The sequence below is a fragment of the Chenopodium quinoa genome, unplaced genomic scaffold, assembly GCF_001683475.1.
Source record: "Chenopodium quinoa cultivar QQ74 unplaced genomic scaffold, ASM168347v1, whole genome shotgun sequence".
NCBI classification, from domain to species: domain Eukaryota; kingdom Viridiplantae; phylum Streptophyta; class Magnoliopsida; order Caryophyllales; family Amaranthaceae; genus Chenopodium; species Chenopodium quinoa.
In genome coordinates this window covers 894417-913667 of record NW_018745170.1, presented here as the reverse complement: position 1 = coordinate 913667, position 19251 = coordinate 894417, and the positions used below count along the sequence as shown (strand labels likewise).

The following is a 19251-nucleotide window of genomic DNA, read 5'->3' as shown; positions in this document are numbered from 1 at the left end:
ACTCTAAAAATAAAGATTCGACCGACCAAAAAAAACCCTAAATATTACTCTTTTCACAATCTCAAAATTTCGAAATATCTCAAAAAAGAACACACATTTCTTAAACAACTTCCTAAATTACATTGGCTAAATAGGAATAGAACTAATCAACTATAGAAGAGATAAAGAGAGATAAAATATTATTAGAAGAAAATTACAAACGCAAAAATAAATAAAGCAAAAGCGAAAAAATATCAAAAAAGGTCCCACCAATTTCTCACCCTTTTCGTACTGCTAGTATAAATAGCTGCCTCTGCATTACTATCAAGTGACATTTTGTAGAGAGAGAAAAATTTCCCATTTTTCATCGCAGAAAGTGCGTATGTACTCTGCTTACTTCTTCCGCCATTGTTGATTTCCTTCCTTCTTCACTTTTTCTTCTTATTTTCTCCATAAATTTTTCTAGGTTTTCTTTTAATACTCACAATTTTCTGTGTTTTTTCATTTCTCAGTTGATTTGAGTTGACGATTCGACTCAGTGAGTCGTTTTCAGCGAGTTTCCGGCGAGTATGCCTGGTGGTGGAATGGCGGCGAGCCTTGAAGATATTAAAAATGAGGATGTTGATCTGGTATAATTTTTTGCAGTTTCTTCAAATTTCTGTATATTATTATCTAGATTATGCGATTTTTTCATATGATTTTATCGTAATTTTGGCGAATTCAGTTTGTAGTTTATGTGATGAATAATCGTATGAAATCGACATTTTTTTTACGATTAAAGTTGAAGATTTCGAATCTTCATGATGATAAAAAATCTCTACGTAATTATCAGTTTAAATTGTTATTTTATCATTTTTTGGGAAGTGAATGATAATATTTCTTAATCTGGATTATTTGTATGTTAATTATGTTATCGTAATATTTTTCCGGCGCTTTTTGCCAAATTATCGGAGCAATAGATAAAATTTGGTCATTTTTTATGCACGATTACGTAGAAAAGAGTCATAATTAATCATTAGCTATACTGAATTACTAGTAAAACTCTTTCGAGTTAATCGCTAAATTTTCGGAGTTAGGTTTTTTTTTTTTTTTTTTTTTTTTTGGGTGTTATTAATTATTTGATTTTATTAAATAAAAAATGAATATTTTGTATTTATTTTGCTTGTACTTTGACATAAAGAAATTGCGGACGAATCTTTGAGTGGAAGGCCAGATTTACGATTCTCTCACTCAATGGTCCTGATTTAAAAAATTTACGTTTTTTTTTTCCTAAAAAAAAAAATTAAAGTAAATTATGATACTTCACACATGTATGCATGCATAAAAATCCTATGGTTATTAGATCAAATATTTATACTATGTGAAGGATATATTCTTTTAAGATAAATTTTATGGACAAAGGTTGTACATATGGGCTTTAAATTACCCGTCCCAATAGTATTTTGTACTTAGATTTTGACACGTATATGAACAAGTTTAGGCTTGAGTTGTTATAGAGGTGGACATAAAAGTAGTAAACTCATAGTAAGTGAAAGCACATAATAGTGAGAAATAAAGTGTAAATGTGAAAATCAATCCGTATAAGAAAAACATATTAACTTTCATACAAGAAGTTGTCATATTTTTTAATTGTAACATTTGCACATCTCTGTAAGTTAAGAAAATCGAGGCTATGAGACAATATTATTAATATAATAATAATTTATAGTTTTTTTTGAAAGTTATGTTAGAAGTTGTTTTTTTTAAAGCTATTTTATTAATAGTTTTGAGAAGATTGTGGTTAATTTTTTTTTTTGCTAAATAGCATGTACTCTTATGTTGTTTTGTTTTGTTAAGATGGAGTATCAATTAAGAGTTTTTAACGAATAATAATAATTGTTACTCAAATATGTATTGGTTATTTAAAGTTACTAAGGATTCTTATGTCTTGTCAAAGTTGTAAAGTGACAAGCTTTCAAAAATACGCGAAGTTATATTTATTCGTGGATATCTCAAATTCTGTGGCCCACTAGAATTACTGGAGGATATCAGTAGGAATATATCCTCTCTTAATTTTTCTGTTAACAATTACGAATTTACGAGTACTACTATATTGACCTGATTAATCAAAGGTATTGGAATGTTTTTTTTTTTTTCATTGATTGTTTAATTAACAATCACACTGCTTAAGTACACTATTGTTAAATGCTCCTTCCAAAGGTCAAAAGTTATGTTCTTTGCTCAATCAGGTTATTTTGCAATTCTTTTTTTCACTTTCTTTTTAGACAACATGAGAAAACAGATTCAATCATATACGAAGTAATAATTTGAGAATTTGTCAGCAATATTATCGTGGAGATATTTATAATTTAAGTGAAGTGTACCTGTAAGGCACAATTTTGATTTTTGACCATATATTAATTTTTTTTAATTATCTATTAATAATAGACTTTGAGACTAAGCCAAAAATGAGTTTTAATGCATTAATAGTGTAAAAGGTCAAAATAGTGCAAATGTTTCTAAACTGAGTTAACAATAAGTGTAATTTTGATTGTTTTTGAGCAGTAGCGGATTATTTCAGCATCCACCTAATGTGATGGACAAATCTTAATAACTTGTCCATGTAAATTGATTGGGAATAATTGATGAGTATAAGCTATTTGTATAGCTAAAAAAGTAAATAAATAAATAAATAAAAAACAAACTATTGAGATGCCTTCATGCCTTCATCTATGAAGGCTAATAGAGTAATAGCTAGTTCCTGCTTTGGGGTGCTTGAAGGTCAAAGGAAGGATATAATTCGTGGTTAAAATTTGATGCTAAATAGCCTTTAGGAAGAACACCGGTATGATAGTACTTCAGTCAAGGCTTTGAAGACAGGCAGAATTAAGTATCTTGATAATCTAAATACGCAAGCATTACTGCAATAGTTACTAATCAGAGGATCTTGTCTCATGAATATGGACTATGGATTCCATTTCCTGCATATTGTGATGTAGGTTCCGCAATGTTGTGATGAGTTTTTAATTTTAAGTTCAAGTCCTATTTAAAAAAGTTGTCTGGCTCGTGTTATGGGATAAGATGGTGTGCCAATGAAAGATAAAACTCTATATGCCTTAAAGCTGTCAGTTTGTATCGCGGAGTATGAGGTAGAGAGAGTCCATTGTGGAGCACTGGTGTAAGATAGAGAATTGATCTGTTGGATACTTTATTGATTTATTCCCCCTTTGCTTCTTAAACTTATGCTAATCCGTTCTGTAAAAAATGGTTTTGATAATTGATACTATCTAACGATGATTTATGAGGGGTTCATGTTTGCAATGAATAAAAATTCATGTGTGCTTTGCAGGAGAAAATTCCTATAGAGGAGGTGTTTGAGAGTTTGAAATGCTCAAGAGAAGGTCTGACTTCAGACGATGCAACCAACCGTCTTCAAATTTTTGGACATAACAAGCTGGAAGAAAAAAAGGTTTATCCATTGTTCTTTCACTCTTGAAGAAAATTAAGTATTAACTGTGTTCATTAACTTCCAGTCGATCTAATCAAGCTTTTTTCTTATGATACCGTTGATCTGGAATTAACAGGAGAGCAAACTCTTGAAGTTTCTTGGCTTTATGTGGAATCCATTGTCATGGGTTATGGAAGCAGCTGCTTTAATGGCTATTGTATTGGCAAATGGTGATAATAAGCCTCCAGATTGGCAGGATTTTGTGGGTATCATGGTACTTCTGGTGATCAACTCTACTATTAGTTTCATAGAAGAAAACAATGCTGGTAATGCAGCAGCAGCGCTTATGGCTAACCTTGCTCCTAAAACCAAAGTAAGTCACTACTGAAAAAAGGCTCAAGTGTTTCACAGTTGCCGCTATATGATTTATAAAAATAATGCTATCTCTTCGATACAGGTTCTTCGAGATGGACGATGGGGTGAAATGGAGGCATCAATTCTAGTCCCAGGAGACATAATTAGCATCAAGTTAGGAGACATAGTCCCTGCTGACGCTCGTCTTCTTGAGGGTGATCCTTTGAAGATTGATCAATCTGCTCTCACTGGAGAATCTCTTCCTGTCACTAGGAATCCCGGAGATGAGGTCTTCTCTGGTTCAACCTGTAAACAGGGTGAATTAGAGGCAGTTGTTATAGCTACTGGTGTCCATACCTTCTTTGGCAAGGCTGCTCACCTTGTTGACAGCACTAACCAGGTTGGGCACTTCCAATCGGTGCTTACAGCAATTGGTAACTTCTGTATTTGTTCAATTGCTGTGGGAATGTTGATTGAGATCATTGTCATGTACCCAATTCAGCATCGTAAGTACAGGGATGGAATTGATAATTTATTGGTTCTATTGATTGGTGGGATACCAATTGCTATGCCAACTGTCTTGTCTGTGACTATGGCTATTGGCTCGCACAAACTGTCTGAGCAGGGTGCCATCACCAAGAGAATGACAGCCATTGAGGAAATGGCTGGCATGGATGTACTCTGCAGTGATAAGACAGGAACTCTGACATTGAATAAGCTCACTGTGGACAAAAATCTTATTGAAGTCTTTGCGAAGGGAGTGGAGAAAGAGTATGTATTACTGCTCGCAGCTAGGGCCTCAAGGACTGAAAATCAGGACGCGATTGATGCTGCCATGGTAGGGATGCTAGCAGATCCAAAGGAGGTATAATCACTTCAACAGACTCGTTAACATGGTTATTTTATTTTATATTTAATGTCTTTTTAAGATCATTTTCATGTATAATTTAGGCACGGGCTGGAATACGGGAGGTCCATTTTTTCCCATTTAACCCCGTTGATAAGAGGACTGCTTTGACTTACATTGATGCTAACGGTAATTGGCATCGAGCAAGCAAAGGTGCCCCTGAACAGGTAATTATTTTTTCCCATAATAATTTAAGCAGCTGGCTATGAAAGCTGAAGAGCCTACTCACCAAGTGCTACTATCATTGTGTTATATGTTTACAGATCATCGATCTTTGTCGCTGTAAGGAGGATGTCAAAAAAAAGGTTCATAAAGTTATTGAGAGTTATGCTGAACGTGGGCTCAGATCTCTAGCTGTTGCAAGACAGGTCTGTGCATCCTGCCTTATGTCAAATGCTTTATGTACATGCAACACCTTTGTACATTTTTCCTGTGTCCAGAAAAAGAGGACTAAGTACACCTTTGTACATTTTTGTGATTGTCTTTCTGCAGGAAGTACCAGAAAAAACAAAAGAGAGTCCAGGAGGTCCATGGCAATTTGTTGGTTTATTGCCCTTATTTGACCCTCCCAGACATGACAGTGCTGATACAATCAGTAAAGCCCTCAATCTTGGTGTCAACGTAAAGATGATAACAGGTAATGCTATTGCTAATGCTGGTGTTTCTTTCATAATTTGTTACTTTTGATTCATAATTTCAATGGCTTAGTTTTCGTATTGCCCTGCCAACTCCAGGTGATCAGCTTGCTATTGCCAAGGAAACTGGCCGACGACTTGGAATGGGGACCAATATGTATCCCTCGTCTTCATTGCTTGGACAAGATAAGAGCTCAAATGTCGCAGGTCTCCCTGTGGATGAGTTGATTGAGAAGGCTGATGGATTTGCTGGGGTGTTTCCTGGTATGTAATGGGCTATATTTCTACAGCTGGTAGCTAGGAAGCTTTCTTCTGCCAGGATACTCTAATGAGTTACTTTAGATTTGATTGATTGGCTGGTCTCCAGTTAATTTGGAACAGTGTTTTTGAGTGTTTTCATTTCTTTTAAAGATTTGTATCATTAATTATTGTAAATGAGATGTGCTGATTGCTTTTTTTGTCCTCATCATAGAGCACAAGTATGAAATTGTGAAGAAGTTGCAAGAAAGGAAACATATTTGTGGCATGACTGGTGATGGTGTCAACGATGCTCCTGCTCTGAAAAAGGCAGATATTGGAATTGCAGTTGATGATGCTACCGATGCTGCAAGAAGTGCCTCTGATATTGTCCTAACAGAACCTGGATTAAGTGTTATTATCAGTGCAGTGCTTACCAGCAGAGCTATCTTTCAGAGGATGAAGAATTACACGGTCTGTCCATTTCCTTATGCATATAATGAGTATTTAAATTTCATGCATAGACTTTCTAATTTTTTCCTTCATTGTATGCAGATCTATGCAGTGTCAATCACAATCCGTATTGTGGTAAGTTCTGTTTATACTAATGTGGATAGGGTTTAGACGCTTCTTTTACGAAACATTAACCATCTCCTTATCCTTTTTATGTTTCAGTTTGGCTTTATGTTCATTGCTTTGATTTGGAAATTCGACTTTTCTCCATTTATGGTTCTGATCATCGCAATTCTAAATGATGGTAAGAATTGCAGCGTAACTAACATACATCAATCAAGCTATATATTATTGATTTATGCTATCATCAGAATCTCATTGTTTTCTCTTTTTTCTGGTATATTTGGCAACTAGGAACAATTATGACAATTTCAAAGGACAGAGTAAAGCCGTCCCCCCTCCCAGACAGCTGGAAGTTGAATGAGATTTTCGCCACTGGTGTTGTTTTGGGAGGTTACCAAGCACTAATGACAGTAATATTCTTCTGGCTCATGTCAGACACTACCTTCTTCACGGTAAAATGTTTGCTATATCAGCCAGCCGAATTCACTTTCCTTAAGAATTCCTCCATAATATATAGTACCCATCACAATTTGTTTTGTCTTTGCAGGACAAATTCCATGTAAAGCCATTGACTCACGGTCAAATGATGGCAGCTTTATACTTGCAAGTGAGTGTTATTAGCCAGGCCCTCATTTTTGTCACACGGTCTCGAAGCTGGTCCTTTGTTGAACGCCCAGGGTTGCTGTTGCTCGGTGCTTTCTTGATTGCTCAGCTGGTAAACTTTGTACACTACTCATAGATTTTTATATAGCAAGTAAAAACAATCCACATATATGCCTGTTTCATAAACAAAGCAGTTGTAAAATTGGAAAGTTGATCTATATTCATGAACCCATCTACTTTAAGGACTTCTTTAGGATCACTGAGATCGACATCTTTTCTTCCTTTCCCCTGCTTGGTTTTGTGACAGATAGCTAATTCTTTGCTATTCTCAACAGATCGCAACTGCCATAGCCGTCTATGCCAATTTCAGGTTTGCAAAGATAGAAGCTATGGGATGGGGATGGGCTGGTGTTGTATGGATTTACAGCCTGGTCACTTATGTGCCCCTTGATGTTCTGAAATTTCTCATTCGCTATGCGCTGAGTGGAAGGGCTTGGAACAATCTTCTGGAAAATAAGGTAATATTTGTGTTGAAGCAGAGAAAAAATTCTAGTCTCTTTGTTGGTTTTGCAACTGAATGATGGATGTGTTCTCTTGTCTTCCTTAGACTGCTTTTACCACAAAGAAGGACTACGGAAAAGAAGAGAGGGAAGCACAGTGGGCGACTGCACAAAGAACCCTGCATGGCCTCCAACCTCCTCCAGAATCCACCACCATATTCAATGAGAAGAGCAATTATAGAGAACTCTCTGAGATAGCCGAGCAAGCGAAGAGGAGGGCTGAAGTTGCAAGGTAAGACATAACCCTTAGTGTTAACATGACTTTCAGGTATAACTTTGATGATTATTGTAGATCATATCTTCCACCCCTTTAAGTTGTTAAAACATTATCTCCTGAATATACTTACGAAATCACTTTAAGTTGATAAAACCATGTTTAGTTATGGTCTATATACATAAGAACTAATACATATACTTATAACAAGTAGGCTGGTTGTAGTTTGATTACCAGATAATAGAGACTACTTTCCCTCTTTTCAAAGGATAAGTTTTACTGTTTTAGAAATCATCTGGCAGATTACTAGTACGAAACTTGTGTCGTTTGATTTCCAGATAATAGATGGTTTATTTCATTATTTATTTATGAATGCAGGCTGCGGGAGTTGCACACGCTGAAAGGCCATGTGGAGTCTGTAGTGAAACTGAAGGGATTAGATATCGAAAACATGCAGCAACATTACACTGTGTAGATCAGAAGACCACAACAGGAGGGAAGAGAGGAGCATGCAGTTTGTTGAAAGACTGCACTGATGCAGAAGATAAATAGTTAGAATTATGCGTCCTTATAACCAAGGACACTTGAATTTTCTTAGCAGTTTACGAGTCTGTTTTTACAGACCTGTTTAGTTTCGTCCTCCACTCCTTTATGAACAACTCAAATTTCAAGGCTGATTGCATAAGAAACGCAGCAATGGGTTCTGCTTTTTCTGTGCTTTCTTTGCCTCATTGGAAATTTTGTACACACGCGAAATAAGCTAATTTTTGTACCTTAGATGATGACGATGATGACAATCAGTTTAAACGTCCTGATTTAATGCCACTCTTTTCTTCCCGTATCAATTTTGAGGTAATGCCTTTGTAGAAAGCTACGTGAGTGAGTCGTGAGATAAGTTGATTTTATTTCTTGTTTTTCCGTACTAATCAGTTGGAAACTATGTCCGTCATACATATTGATTCTCACATATCTACTTCTCACCTCACCAAGTGCGGTTCAAGTCTATTTCTCACAGATACTTGTATCCATCTTCACTTAAACTAAAATTTTTCTTACTTTCTTCTTTTCTGTTTATGATAAACTCCTTAATTTTTCTTCACATATCTCCATTTTAATGGCAACTTAAGTTTAATGTTTTGTTGACGGTTGAAGTATATGTGGCTATGAATGCCTATGAGACTGTTACTTATAAAATTTTGTTACCAAATAGCCTAAAGATATTATTTACCATAATTTGTTTTGATTAATCATATCAGTCACCTCTCTTAACAATAATCGTGAAGATCTTTAGGTATGTTCGTCATAACAGGGATATTGCACCGGTATCTGGTGGCGAAACTTTCTTTAATGCAGCATCGCAGCTTGTAACTGCTGTCGAGTAAAATATTGTTCCTCTGTTTTGTTAGTCTCTTGGGCACAGCAACAATGGCAACACTTGCAGATTCATTCTTGTCTGATCTATTATGGTGGTGATTCTATCTATGATATTGGATATTACTATGGGAGATCAATCCCAACAAAGACCATAGTTATGCTCAGATATAGCTATAGAAAAAACTTTAACCATCCATTGAAGAAGTAAGAAGTGGACCCTATTTTTTTGGGTAAAGGGAGCCACAAGTACATGATATAGACGAGATTTGATCTCATGTCTTAGGTAGACCATCCACATAAGTAACTATTAGACCCAAGTTATGACAACTTCAATTATTTTCCCAGATAATTCACTAATACTAACTATTGATCACCCTACAATCCTGCCTAAATTAGTAATTTCGCCTTGATTTCCAGCCTTGACACCAAGTCGACCAGCAAACAAGCCTAGTCATGGAAGAATCGAAAACTTGAAGCAAATGTGTTAACAACCCTTTACCATTTTCTTGTAGTACATAAGGCTTGATCCGAGGCAAGAAGACCTTTCCCTTGTTAAAGGTCCTTGTAGAACGAGTTGTCAAATTTTAGAGGAGAAGCAGGGTCTAAGGGAACTCGCTCTAAGAAGACCTTTCCCTTGTTGAAGGTACCCGGAACAGCAACTCTAGGATCAGCATCTCTTGGGCAAGCTTTCTGGAGTTGCTTTGCATATCCTTGATTAAGTGTTGGATCAATGCTGTTTTGGCTTTTGTAGTTGTACACTCTCTTGGAGAACTGGCCGCACTGCGAAAACCCCATTGTATGTGCTCCTTTATAACATTGGGGGAAACAAAACATAAGCCAAATTACATTAGACTTTATAAGAGAAGATGGAAGGGGGGCAATATGACAATGATCATGAAGATGGGAGTGGGGAGGGGGAGAGGGTGGAGGAACAAATCCAGTTACCCGACCTAAATCCAAATTGTTCCCGAAATTACATGACTTGATTTGACCCAAACAGAAATTTACACAAACACGAATACAATATTATTGATTTGTTCATTATATCAAACTAATTGACGGTATAACCCAACATACCTACAAGTAGAGGTGTCCACCGTGCGAGTCGTGCGAGCTGGGTTAGGGTTAGGTGGGTCGCGGGTTGGGGTTTCATGGCACACGGCACGACACATGTAGGGTAGGGTGGGCCGGGTCGTGGGTTGGGTCGGAGAAGTTGGACACACCAGGGTTAGGTTCGTGGGTTAGACGAGTCGTGGGTGGGTCGAGCTGGGTTTGTGGGTTAGACGGATCGTGGGTGGGTCGAGCTGGGTTTGTGGGTTAGACGGGTCATGGGTGGGTCGAGCTAGGTTCGTGGGTTAGACGGGTCAAGGTGGGTTAGTGAGTTAGGGTGGGTCGAAGGGTGGGTTAGTGGGTTAGGGTCGGGTGGGTTTGTGGGTTAGGTGGGTTAGGGTCGGGTGGGTTAGTGGGTTAGGGTCGGGTGGGTTTGTGGGTTAGGTGGGTTAGGGTCGGGTGGGTTTGTGGGTTAGGGTCGGGTGGGTTCGTGGGTTAGGGTCGGGTGGGTTGTGTGGTGTTTTAATTTTTACAAAATTAACAATTTGATGGCTTGCTCTTAATTAAGATGCCTACGTATCCTTATATTATAAAATAAGGAATCAAAGCCAGCGTAGTTCTTATATTGTACTTCTTTTGAAATTTGGGGGGGGGGGGGGCTTGGACCTATCTTTAGAAAACTAAAATTTAATTTTGCAATTAAATTGTAATTTTCGAAAAATAAGTTGCCTACGTATCCCGAAAGAATCAAAGCCCACGTAGTTCTTAGCGTACCTGATTTAGACTTTTCTAGCCACCCATGTTTGTTGCATCATCATCCCCGGAAGCTGCATCATCCGTTGACGACTCCAATATCATCACAGGATCATCTTCATCGTCTTCGTCTTCCTTTAAACCTTGAGTTCTTCTTTCAGCTTGATCCCAATCTTTCTTACAAACACAAATTTGAATGCTTTCCGGAGTTAAGCGAGATCTTTTTTCATCTAACACTCTTCTACCTGCACTAAAAGCAGACTCGGAAGCAACAGATGAAGCGGGAACTGCAAGTATATCTTTTGCAATTCTCGCCAATATAGGAAAACTTTTTTTATGTTCTTGCCACCATTTTATAATTTGAAAGTTGTTGTTGGTCTCATGTTGATATGACAAATAATCATTAATAGCAAGTGTTGAAGAAGATGATGATGAGAATGATGTAGATGCTTTGTGTTTTTTTTTCATAACTTTATCAAGAAAACCAAATCTAGAATCGGAAGTGCTAGTAGTAGTTGGTGTTGCCAAATCAAAACCATAAATAGATGCATAATGATCATAAAGGTCTCCCAAAACAGATTTGCATTTGTTAATATATTCACTACCATCATAATCGATACTTAAACTTGTATAATAAAATTCTAAAAGATTTTCCAAACCTTCAGCTTTGACACCGGGGTCAAGAATAGCAGCAATTCCATAAATGATTGGAAATTCACTAAAATAAGTATGCCACTTACGTTTCATGCTATCAAGAACGGGACGAAGTCCATCAATCTTCATATGCTCTTCGATGGTGTGAACAACTTTAACACACTCAATTATGACTAAATGAACGTTAGGCTCATAAATATAAGAGAAAATATGAGTTGCACTATCAAAAGCATTTAAAACATCACGAACAAAAGAAGCATTAGTCCAATGACTTTCGGTTATTAACTCAGTAGGATCAACACGAGTCTCATTGTAAAGTTGGGTCAAAATATCACGATACTTTATAGCATCACTCAACAACTTGAAAGTAGAATTCCAACGGGTAGGGGTATCAATAGACCATTGTCTTTTCTTAAGACCTCTCTCTTTACACATAGCTATGTACTTTCTTCTAACTGACTGAGTAATCCTAATCCATTTTATAACTGTTCTAATTGGGTTTAGCAATGGTTGCAACTCAGCGAGACCCTCTTGAACAGACAAATTCAAAATATGAGCACAACATCTAACATGCAAGAGACTACCACCCAACAACAAATTCAACTCGGAGTCATTTTTCAAATAGTCAATACACTTTGTGTTTGCAGTTGCATTATCAAGAGACAAAGAAAAAACTTTATTATTCAAGTGAAATTCTTTTAAACAATCCAAAATACGAACTTTGATGTTAAAACCGGTATGCCTTTCTTCCATAGCTTGAAAACATAGTATACGTTTTTGAATAAACCAATCATCATCCACCCAATGAGCAGTAATGCAAAGAAAAGGTTCGCCAAAACTAGAAGTCCATGTATCACTTGTAAAACTAACACGACCATCAAAAGTACGAAATAATTCAATCAAACCACTCCTATACTTATAATAAGAAGTTTGTGTATAACGTCTTAGGGTATTTCGGGGGACACGAGTAAATGCAGGTTGTAATGCAACTTTATTAAAATGCTCAACATTTGCATTTTCACCGTAACTAAAAGGGTATTCATTAGCAATAACTAAAGTACTCATTTCATCAATCATTCTATCTTTATTATAAATGAAAGGTGTACCTCCGCCGGGTTGGTTCATGTATCCACCCAATTGTGTTTGGACGCCACCCCCCGAAGGACGGGGGCCATTTTCGAACAAGTCGTGTTTATTTTGCAAATGCCGACTCAAGGTTCCGGTTCCATCTCCCGTTTTCCAATTATATGACTTGACATTTGCACCTAGCGCCTTGCAAACTAGGCATGTACACGTGAACCTCTTTGGTTGACCAGGTTGCCATCCCGGGGGTGTGACCTCAACTCGTTCAAAATGTTTCCACACCCAAGAAAAATGTGCTCGACCTCTACTTTCACCGCCACCACCTTTCATAAATCAAATTATTAAAATTAATTTTTAAATGCTATTCATGAAAATAAGCTTTTAAATTTTAAATATTTTAATTATACTTATTTAAACGCATTTTTCATGGTAATTAACTAATTGTAAATCATAGAAAATTGGAAACTAAACTAACTTTATAATCATTAATAATAGTTTTTTTAAATATTCATAACAATAAAAATTTAATTAGAAATTACCTTGAGATGAAGGTTGAGATGTTGGTTGCGATGGAGGTGGCATAGTTGAACTTGATGATTGGTGGGAGAAATGTTGTGGTGGAGACGTTTGAATATTTTGCCCATCTCCTAAACCATAATCTCCATATTCATTGACAAATTGGTTTAAATTTTCCGTATTAATTTCATACGAAAAATTTGCACCACCACTCCTTTGGCTACCACTTCGACCACCACTTTGACTCCTTCCCATTCCTCCTCTTGAGCTCATTTTTTTTTTGTATGATTACTAATTATAATATGGAGAAGAACTTTTTTTTTTTAGAATCTTAAGAATACTAATAATAATATTAAGGAGATTTTTTTTAACAAAAATATAACTCTATATAACACTTGAGAATTTGAGAACAATAAGATTTTTTAAGTAAGAGAGAAAGAAAGCTTGAATTTGTGTGGAAATTTGAGTGAAATGGAATTGGTATTTATAGGAAAAATAGAATGGATGATCATACACTTAAAAAACTAGCCGTTAGATACAAAAAACTAGCCGTTTTTTTTTTAAAATGGATGTTAGGCCGTGCGGGCCGTGCGGGTCGTGCGAATTGTGCGGGTTGTGCGGGCCGTGCGGGCCGTGCGGGTTGTGCCGGCCGTGCGGGTTGGGTGGGTCATGCGTGCGGGTTGGGTGGGTCATGCGTGCGGGTTAGGTGGGTTGGCTCGTGCGGGTTGGGTGGGTCATTCGTGCGGGTGGGCCGTGCGGGCTGGGTTGTGTCAGGTGGGTCGGGTTAGGTGGGTTCACGGGCTAGGTGTGTCGAATTAAATGAGTCAAAACGGGTTGTGCGATTTGGGTCGAATCAAACGGGTTAAACTGAGCTGGGTTGAAATGGGTTGTGTCGAAAATTTTGGACCCACGACACAACCCGGATTAAATCCGAGCTGTGCCGGGCTGTGCCGGATTGAAACCGGGTCGGACCCACGTGACCCACCAGCCGTGCGAGTTAGGGTGGGCTGGGTCCAACCCGGCCCACTGGCCACCTCTACCTACAAGTAAAACAAATGACTCATCACCAGCTGAATATGATCCAAATTGTGCTAATTAGAACTTACTCCGTAACTCAACCTAAACCAACACATTTGATACATCTACGACAGATGGTTTTAAAATAGAAAAATAAAAGTTGATTGGATTTTGACCTAAAATTCAAAGAGAAATCACCAATTGACACATATCATAAGTGGTATAATACCCATAGCATATGACAACATTACTACAAAGGATCGGTATTACATGATTTTGAACTGTATTTTAAGTAAGTTAGTAACTATTAGTCCTGTACAAAACTATCCGAGAATCCGAAAATTCGATAATTCGATCCGCAACTGATCCGAATTTTTGGATATCCGATTCGAGTTTTCATTTTGGATCGGATAGGCGGATATCGGATACAGATTTGGATATTGATTTTCAAATAGTGAAATATATACTACCTCCGTTAAATATTTTGTGCAACTTTTGCCAAAAATGGATGATCAACATTATGTGCAACTTTCCATTTTGTTTCCTGCTTTAGTAAACAAAAAAGCTTAAAAAGACTGATATACCCTTACTTAAAAAATCAGATTTGAATAATTAAGTGGGGTGATCCCATTTTCTCTCTCCCTTTTATAAGTGGGGTGGTCCCATTTTATCTCTCCCTCCTAATAAAATTAGATTTCCCCACCCTTTTTTAAGTTGAATGGTCCCATTTTCTCTCTCCCCTTTCTTTAATTACTTGTCGTTACACTAGCTAATCTTTGTCCCTCAAATTTTGCCTTGGTAAGCGCAAACACCTCTAAAGTTGCACAAAACATTTAACGGAGGTAGTTTAAAATTTTTAAATTTTTCATATAAAACAAACCCTGTATTATTAACTTATTATAATATTCTTAATATATTTGATGATAATATTTATTGCATTAAGACTACTATTTTGTTAAAATATGTTGTCAACTTAGCGATAAAAAAGCGGTAAAATTAGTGAAATTTAGAAAGTAATCATAATCAATTTTACTTAATATTGGATAATGGATATCCGAAGCATCCGATTCAAAAATTTTGAATATCCGAATATTGGATATCTGAAATTTTCGGGTCGGATTTGGATATCAATTTCTGATATCCAAGTATTCGGATATCCGATCCAAAATCACATTTCGAATCGGTATCTAATCCGTGAACAGGCCTAGTAACTATATAAACATTGAAATTTACATAGTACACCAGGGTGTACAATGCTCATGGTACACCCTGCTGAAAATAACAATATTCTTTGACTTTTAATAAAAAAAAAATTATCAAAATAATTCTCTCCTTAATTTAAGGGATTTGTTAGTTATTTTCCACATTAATAGTTTTCAAAATTATATTTGATATTTTTGAAGAGATATAATTACAATTTCGAAATACAGAGAGAATCTTTAGAGAGAGAAATTTTTTAATGGTAGTGTATTTTAAATTTCAACATGATTCCAAAATTGTAGATTTGAGGATAATACATATGAGAGATTTGATAATAATGATGGTGAATTTGAGGATTTCATAATCAATTGAGAAGGTACTTTTTAGTTTTTTTTTTGGTATTTAAATTTCATAATTATAGTTATGATGTTGATGATAATGATAATGCTCTTTAAATTATTAAATTTCATAAATTGTAGGTTTCGTAATCAAATGAGATAAATTTTTTAAATTAAATTTCATAATTTATGGATTTCGTAATCAAAGAATTTTTGTTTATTATTGTTTTTGTATTATTCTATGAGGTTGAAGATGATGTTTTTCTAATTATGATGAATGTTCTTTTATCACTTATACGATCTATATTCATTTTGTTAATTGTAATGAAATATGCTTTTAAGTCTAATTAATTTGTTCTTTAAATCTAAATTATATATTCTTTACGTTACAAACAATGTTATTTAAGGTATAATGTTCTTAGAGTTTCAATACTACAAAATATGTTTTTTTTTTTAATTCAATAATACGTTCTTCTATGTTCATGTTCTTTGTTTTAACTTTATGTTCTTTTGGGTATTCATTTCTAAGGTGTTTTGTTCTTTTTTGTATTCCTAATGTTCTTTGATTTTGGTTCTTATGTTCTTTGAGGTATTGAATTATGCACATTTTCTGTTATAGCACATGTCGTTTTAAAATTAGTTTGTAAAGTCATTTTTAATTATTAGTATGTATATTCATCTTGAATATTATTTATTAATTCTATATTAATTAACATTTAATAATTTGTATTTTTTTAATTCAGGATCATGAAGATTGATGACGATTTTTCTTTTTGGACTGCTATGTCTACCTGTAGCAGATATAAAAGACAAATAAAATGAAATCACTTCCTGCCAAAGAATGGTTTCATTAATTCCCTTTCCACCATGCTATCCTCAACACATCTCAACTACTGACAGTCCGTTGAAAAGCCATACTAGTCATCTCTTCATAAACTGTACAACACATGATGAAATCTTCATGAAGGTCGGCCTGTCCATAAGAAATGTCCAAGCATTCAAACTTCAGTTTAAGATTAGAATTTCAAAATCATCCTGTGGCACACATGATCTTCAGTGCACCTATTGCTTTTCTCATATCATCTAAACTGTAATACTCGCTCAGGTCCCCCACATGACAGTTCTTTCCTAATGACAACTTTGCCTATTTTCCTGTCAACACTTTATGACCTGGATACAATGAAATGCGAAGACTATTATTTCAATGTATCCTCATGAAGCATACTAATCTAATAGTTAGTTACGCACACATAGGGCACATGTTGATCTCCCTACAGTTCTATTTGGTCGAGTTCAGAACTCCAATAAACCCCAGTCTCTTACTAGACCCAACCAATAGTTTAGACCTCTCAGGATCCAAGACCAATGGTTTTGTTTTTTTTGGGTAAGCAGTTTTTACAATTGCAACCCCCTGCCTTCCTCAGATGTCAAAAGTTAATAGCAAACATAAGGAGCAACACTTCGGCAGGATAGGAGCATGGTTAGATATGTCAATTGGAAACTAAAGTTACATGTCTACATATACCATTAAAAGGGTTACGACATATACGTGGACCTGCATACCCAAAAAAAACTACACTCCACATCAAGTTTAAAACTGACAACCACTTAAGTTAGTTCTAGAAACAGAGACCAGACATCCCTTATAAGCATTCTTAAACCATAAAAAATGATCAAATACCCCATATTATCACCATGTTCATTTTCCTAGTGCACGAAAGAGCGTAGTTACACTGATACAAAACCATTTAAGACATGCCACTACCGCCTATGAAACCATTCCCAATGTGCAATTGATTGATTCTTTATAATTTATAGCTTGGCAAATGACAACTATTAAACTAAATGGCTTAGCAACTCTGATCCTGCAATGGCAATGGAAGAGAGCCAACCAACTACAATACATTCTGTCCAACGAGGAATCTACTATCATGAATCAGCAAAATTTAATTCCTAAGACAGTTGACAATTGTGGACAGTGAACCAGTCAAATGAAACAACCTTACCATTTGTGTGTAAGTATTTCGCAACTAAAGAACATTTTCTACCTTCTTCACTTGCACTCCTTTTGAAAGTTACTATCTTGCCAATCTGCAATCACAGAACTATACTTTCTTAGTGAGTTTGAAGCAATGTTAGTTACAGGTATAAATCATGTAAACTATTTTGCATACCATGTCATCGAACTCAGGCCTGACTATAAGCTTTTTATGGTAAAACCACAACCATCAATAACCAATTGCTCCATTGGATTTATAAATGTTACATGACATGGTTTGAACACTTCCTTACCACCATTGGTTCATCTTCCATCTATTCATCATCTCCATAGTAAGCTCGTTCATTGTTTGAATGAAAGGCAAAATAAGCCAACCGAAATTAGTTAAGTTCTAATACTACTAACCACAACTAACTCCTAAGGTTTGACAATTACATATTACTCCCAAACACACATCAAGTCCATTACAAAAAGAATTAGAATAGATGAAAATTGACAAATTCTTTCCTAATCTAGTTTGCTAATCCGCCTTTGTTGTTCTCCCTTGGTCCCTTTCATTTATCTCCTTCCTTGAGCATCCCTAATGATTGAACATTGCTTTTAGCATCAAACTGAATCTGATTTTGCAATTTTGCAAAAGCAATCATATGTATAGGAAAAACATATTGATACATATGTTGTACTTCTTCAAGTGGACATTGTACTTATATTATAGAGGAAAAAAATATATTCTATCGTTAAAATCTATAATTAAATAGACTTAATATTGATAACAATAATTAAATGAAAAGTAAAAATTCACTTACATTTGTGAGTTGAAAGGCGTGTCAATACATGTCTCGTAAACGAGTCAATCCTTGCTCTAATATCAACTGCTCTAATCTCAACTGAGGAGTTGCTCCAATTATATGAGGAGTTGCTCCCATTAAATTTGAACGCCGCCAACTAGGATATGTAGTCCGAAGTCCTCGAAAAAATTTGTCACATTTTTCCAAAAAGTCATCGTCAGCCTTCATTTGCTCATGTATCAGGATTGCATTTTTTGAATTACTAATAATATTACGAAAGTTTCTAGTTTTTGGCCTTGACATCTTGTAATTTTTAGCATCCGCAAACGCATCTTCAGCATCAGGATAGATTAAACATCAACCACTCTTCAAAGCATCATACAACTCAATGATATACTCGATTTTCATTCTATCATTCCAAAAAATCACATTTCTGAAAACCATATTAGCGTCTCTGTAAATAAACAAAAAGACAAATTAAATCAACTAGACTTAGAATCAAAATCAAGTGTATATAAATGTCATTCAACAATTATAGCTTTGTTTAATTATGAAATTGTTTTAATTCATACAGCTTTTGAGCAATCGGAACTGTGATAATGAGTTCATTATTAGATAATGATCTCCAATACTAGTGCAAATTTAGCATTTTTTATTAGTGAATTCAAATCAACATAAAAACAAATTATATTAAAATTATTTATAAATTAACAAATTACGTGAAACTATATATATATGTATATATAGGGTTGGGATCCGGTGAAAACCACCCTTTATGTGAGAACTCATACCTTATGTGAGGACAAATCTCAGTTGATAGATTAGATGAAATCCAACTGCTGAAATTATAACTCAAAACCTGCCTAACTAACAAATTTTGAAATCCACACCTTATATTGCCCTATGCTTTTGAAAAATTTGGACAACTCACTTGCTTCAAACATCCTGACGTGCTTCTAAAAAAACAAATTAAAAATGAATGAAAAA

General features: G+C 35.5%; 1 protein-coding gene across 3 annotated transcripts; it reads left to right on the top strand.

The window, feature by feature from the left end:
* Nucleotides 1-253: 253 nt before the first annotated feature.
* LOC110710363 (plasma membrane ATPase 4-like) lies at nt 254-8337 on the top strand. 3 transcript variants are annotated; one of them, XM_021888651.1, is made up of 17 exons: nt 254-359; nt 492-608; nt 3308-3427; nt 3543-3779; nt 3864-4625; nt 4712-4834; nt 4931-5035; nt 5160-5304; nt 5402-5566; nt 5775-6013; nt 6095-6127; nt 6215-6296; nt 6407-6567; nt 6663-6830; nt 7054-7236; nt 7326-7510; nt 7871-7967. In XM_021888651.1, exons 2-17 carry the CDS (start codon nt 549-551, stop codon nt 7965-7967), a joined length of 2865 nt encoding a protein of 954 aa, XP_021744343.1. In that variant the 5' UTR covers nt 254-359; nt 492-548. The 3 variants fall into 3 exon arrangements, with proteins under 3 accessions (XP_021744343.1, XP_021744344.1, XP_021744342.1); XM_021888652.1 differs by having other exon boundaries at nt 292-355; XM_021888650.1 differs by lacking the exon at nt 254-359 and having other exon boundaries at nt 549-608; nt 7871-8337.
* Nucleotides 8338-19251: the final 10914 nt, after the last annotated feature.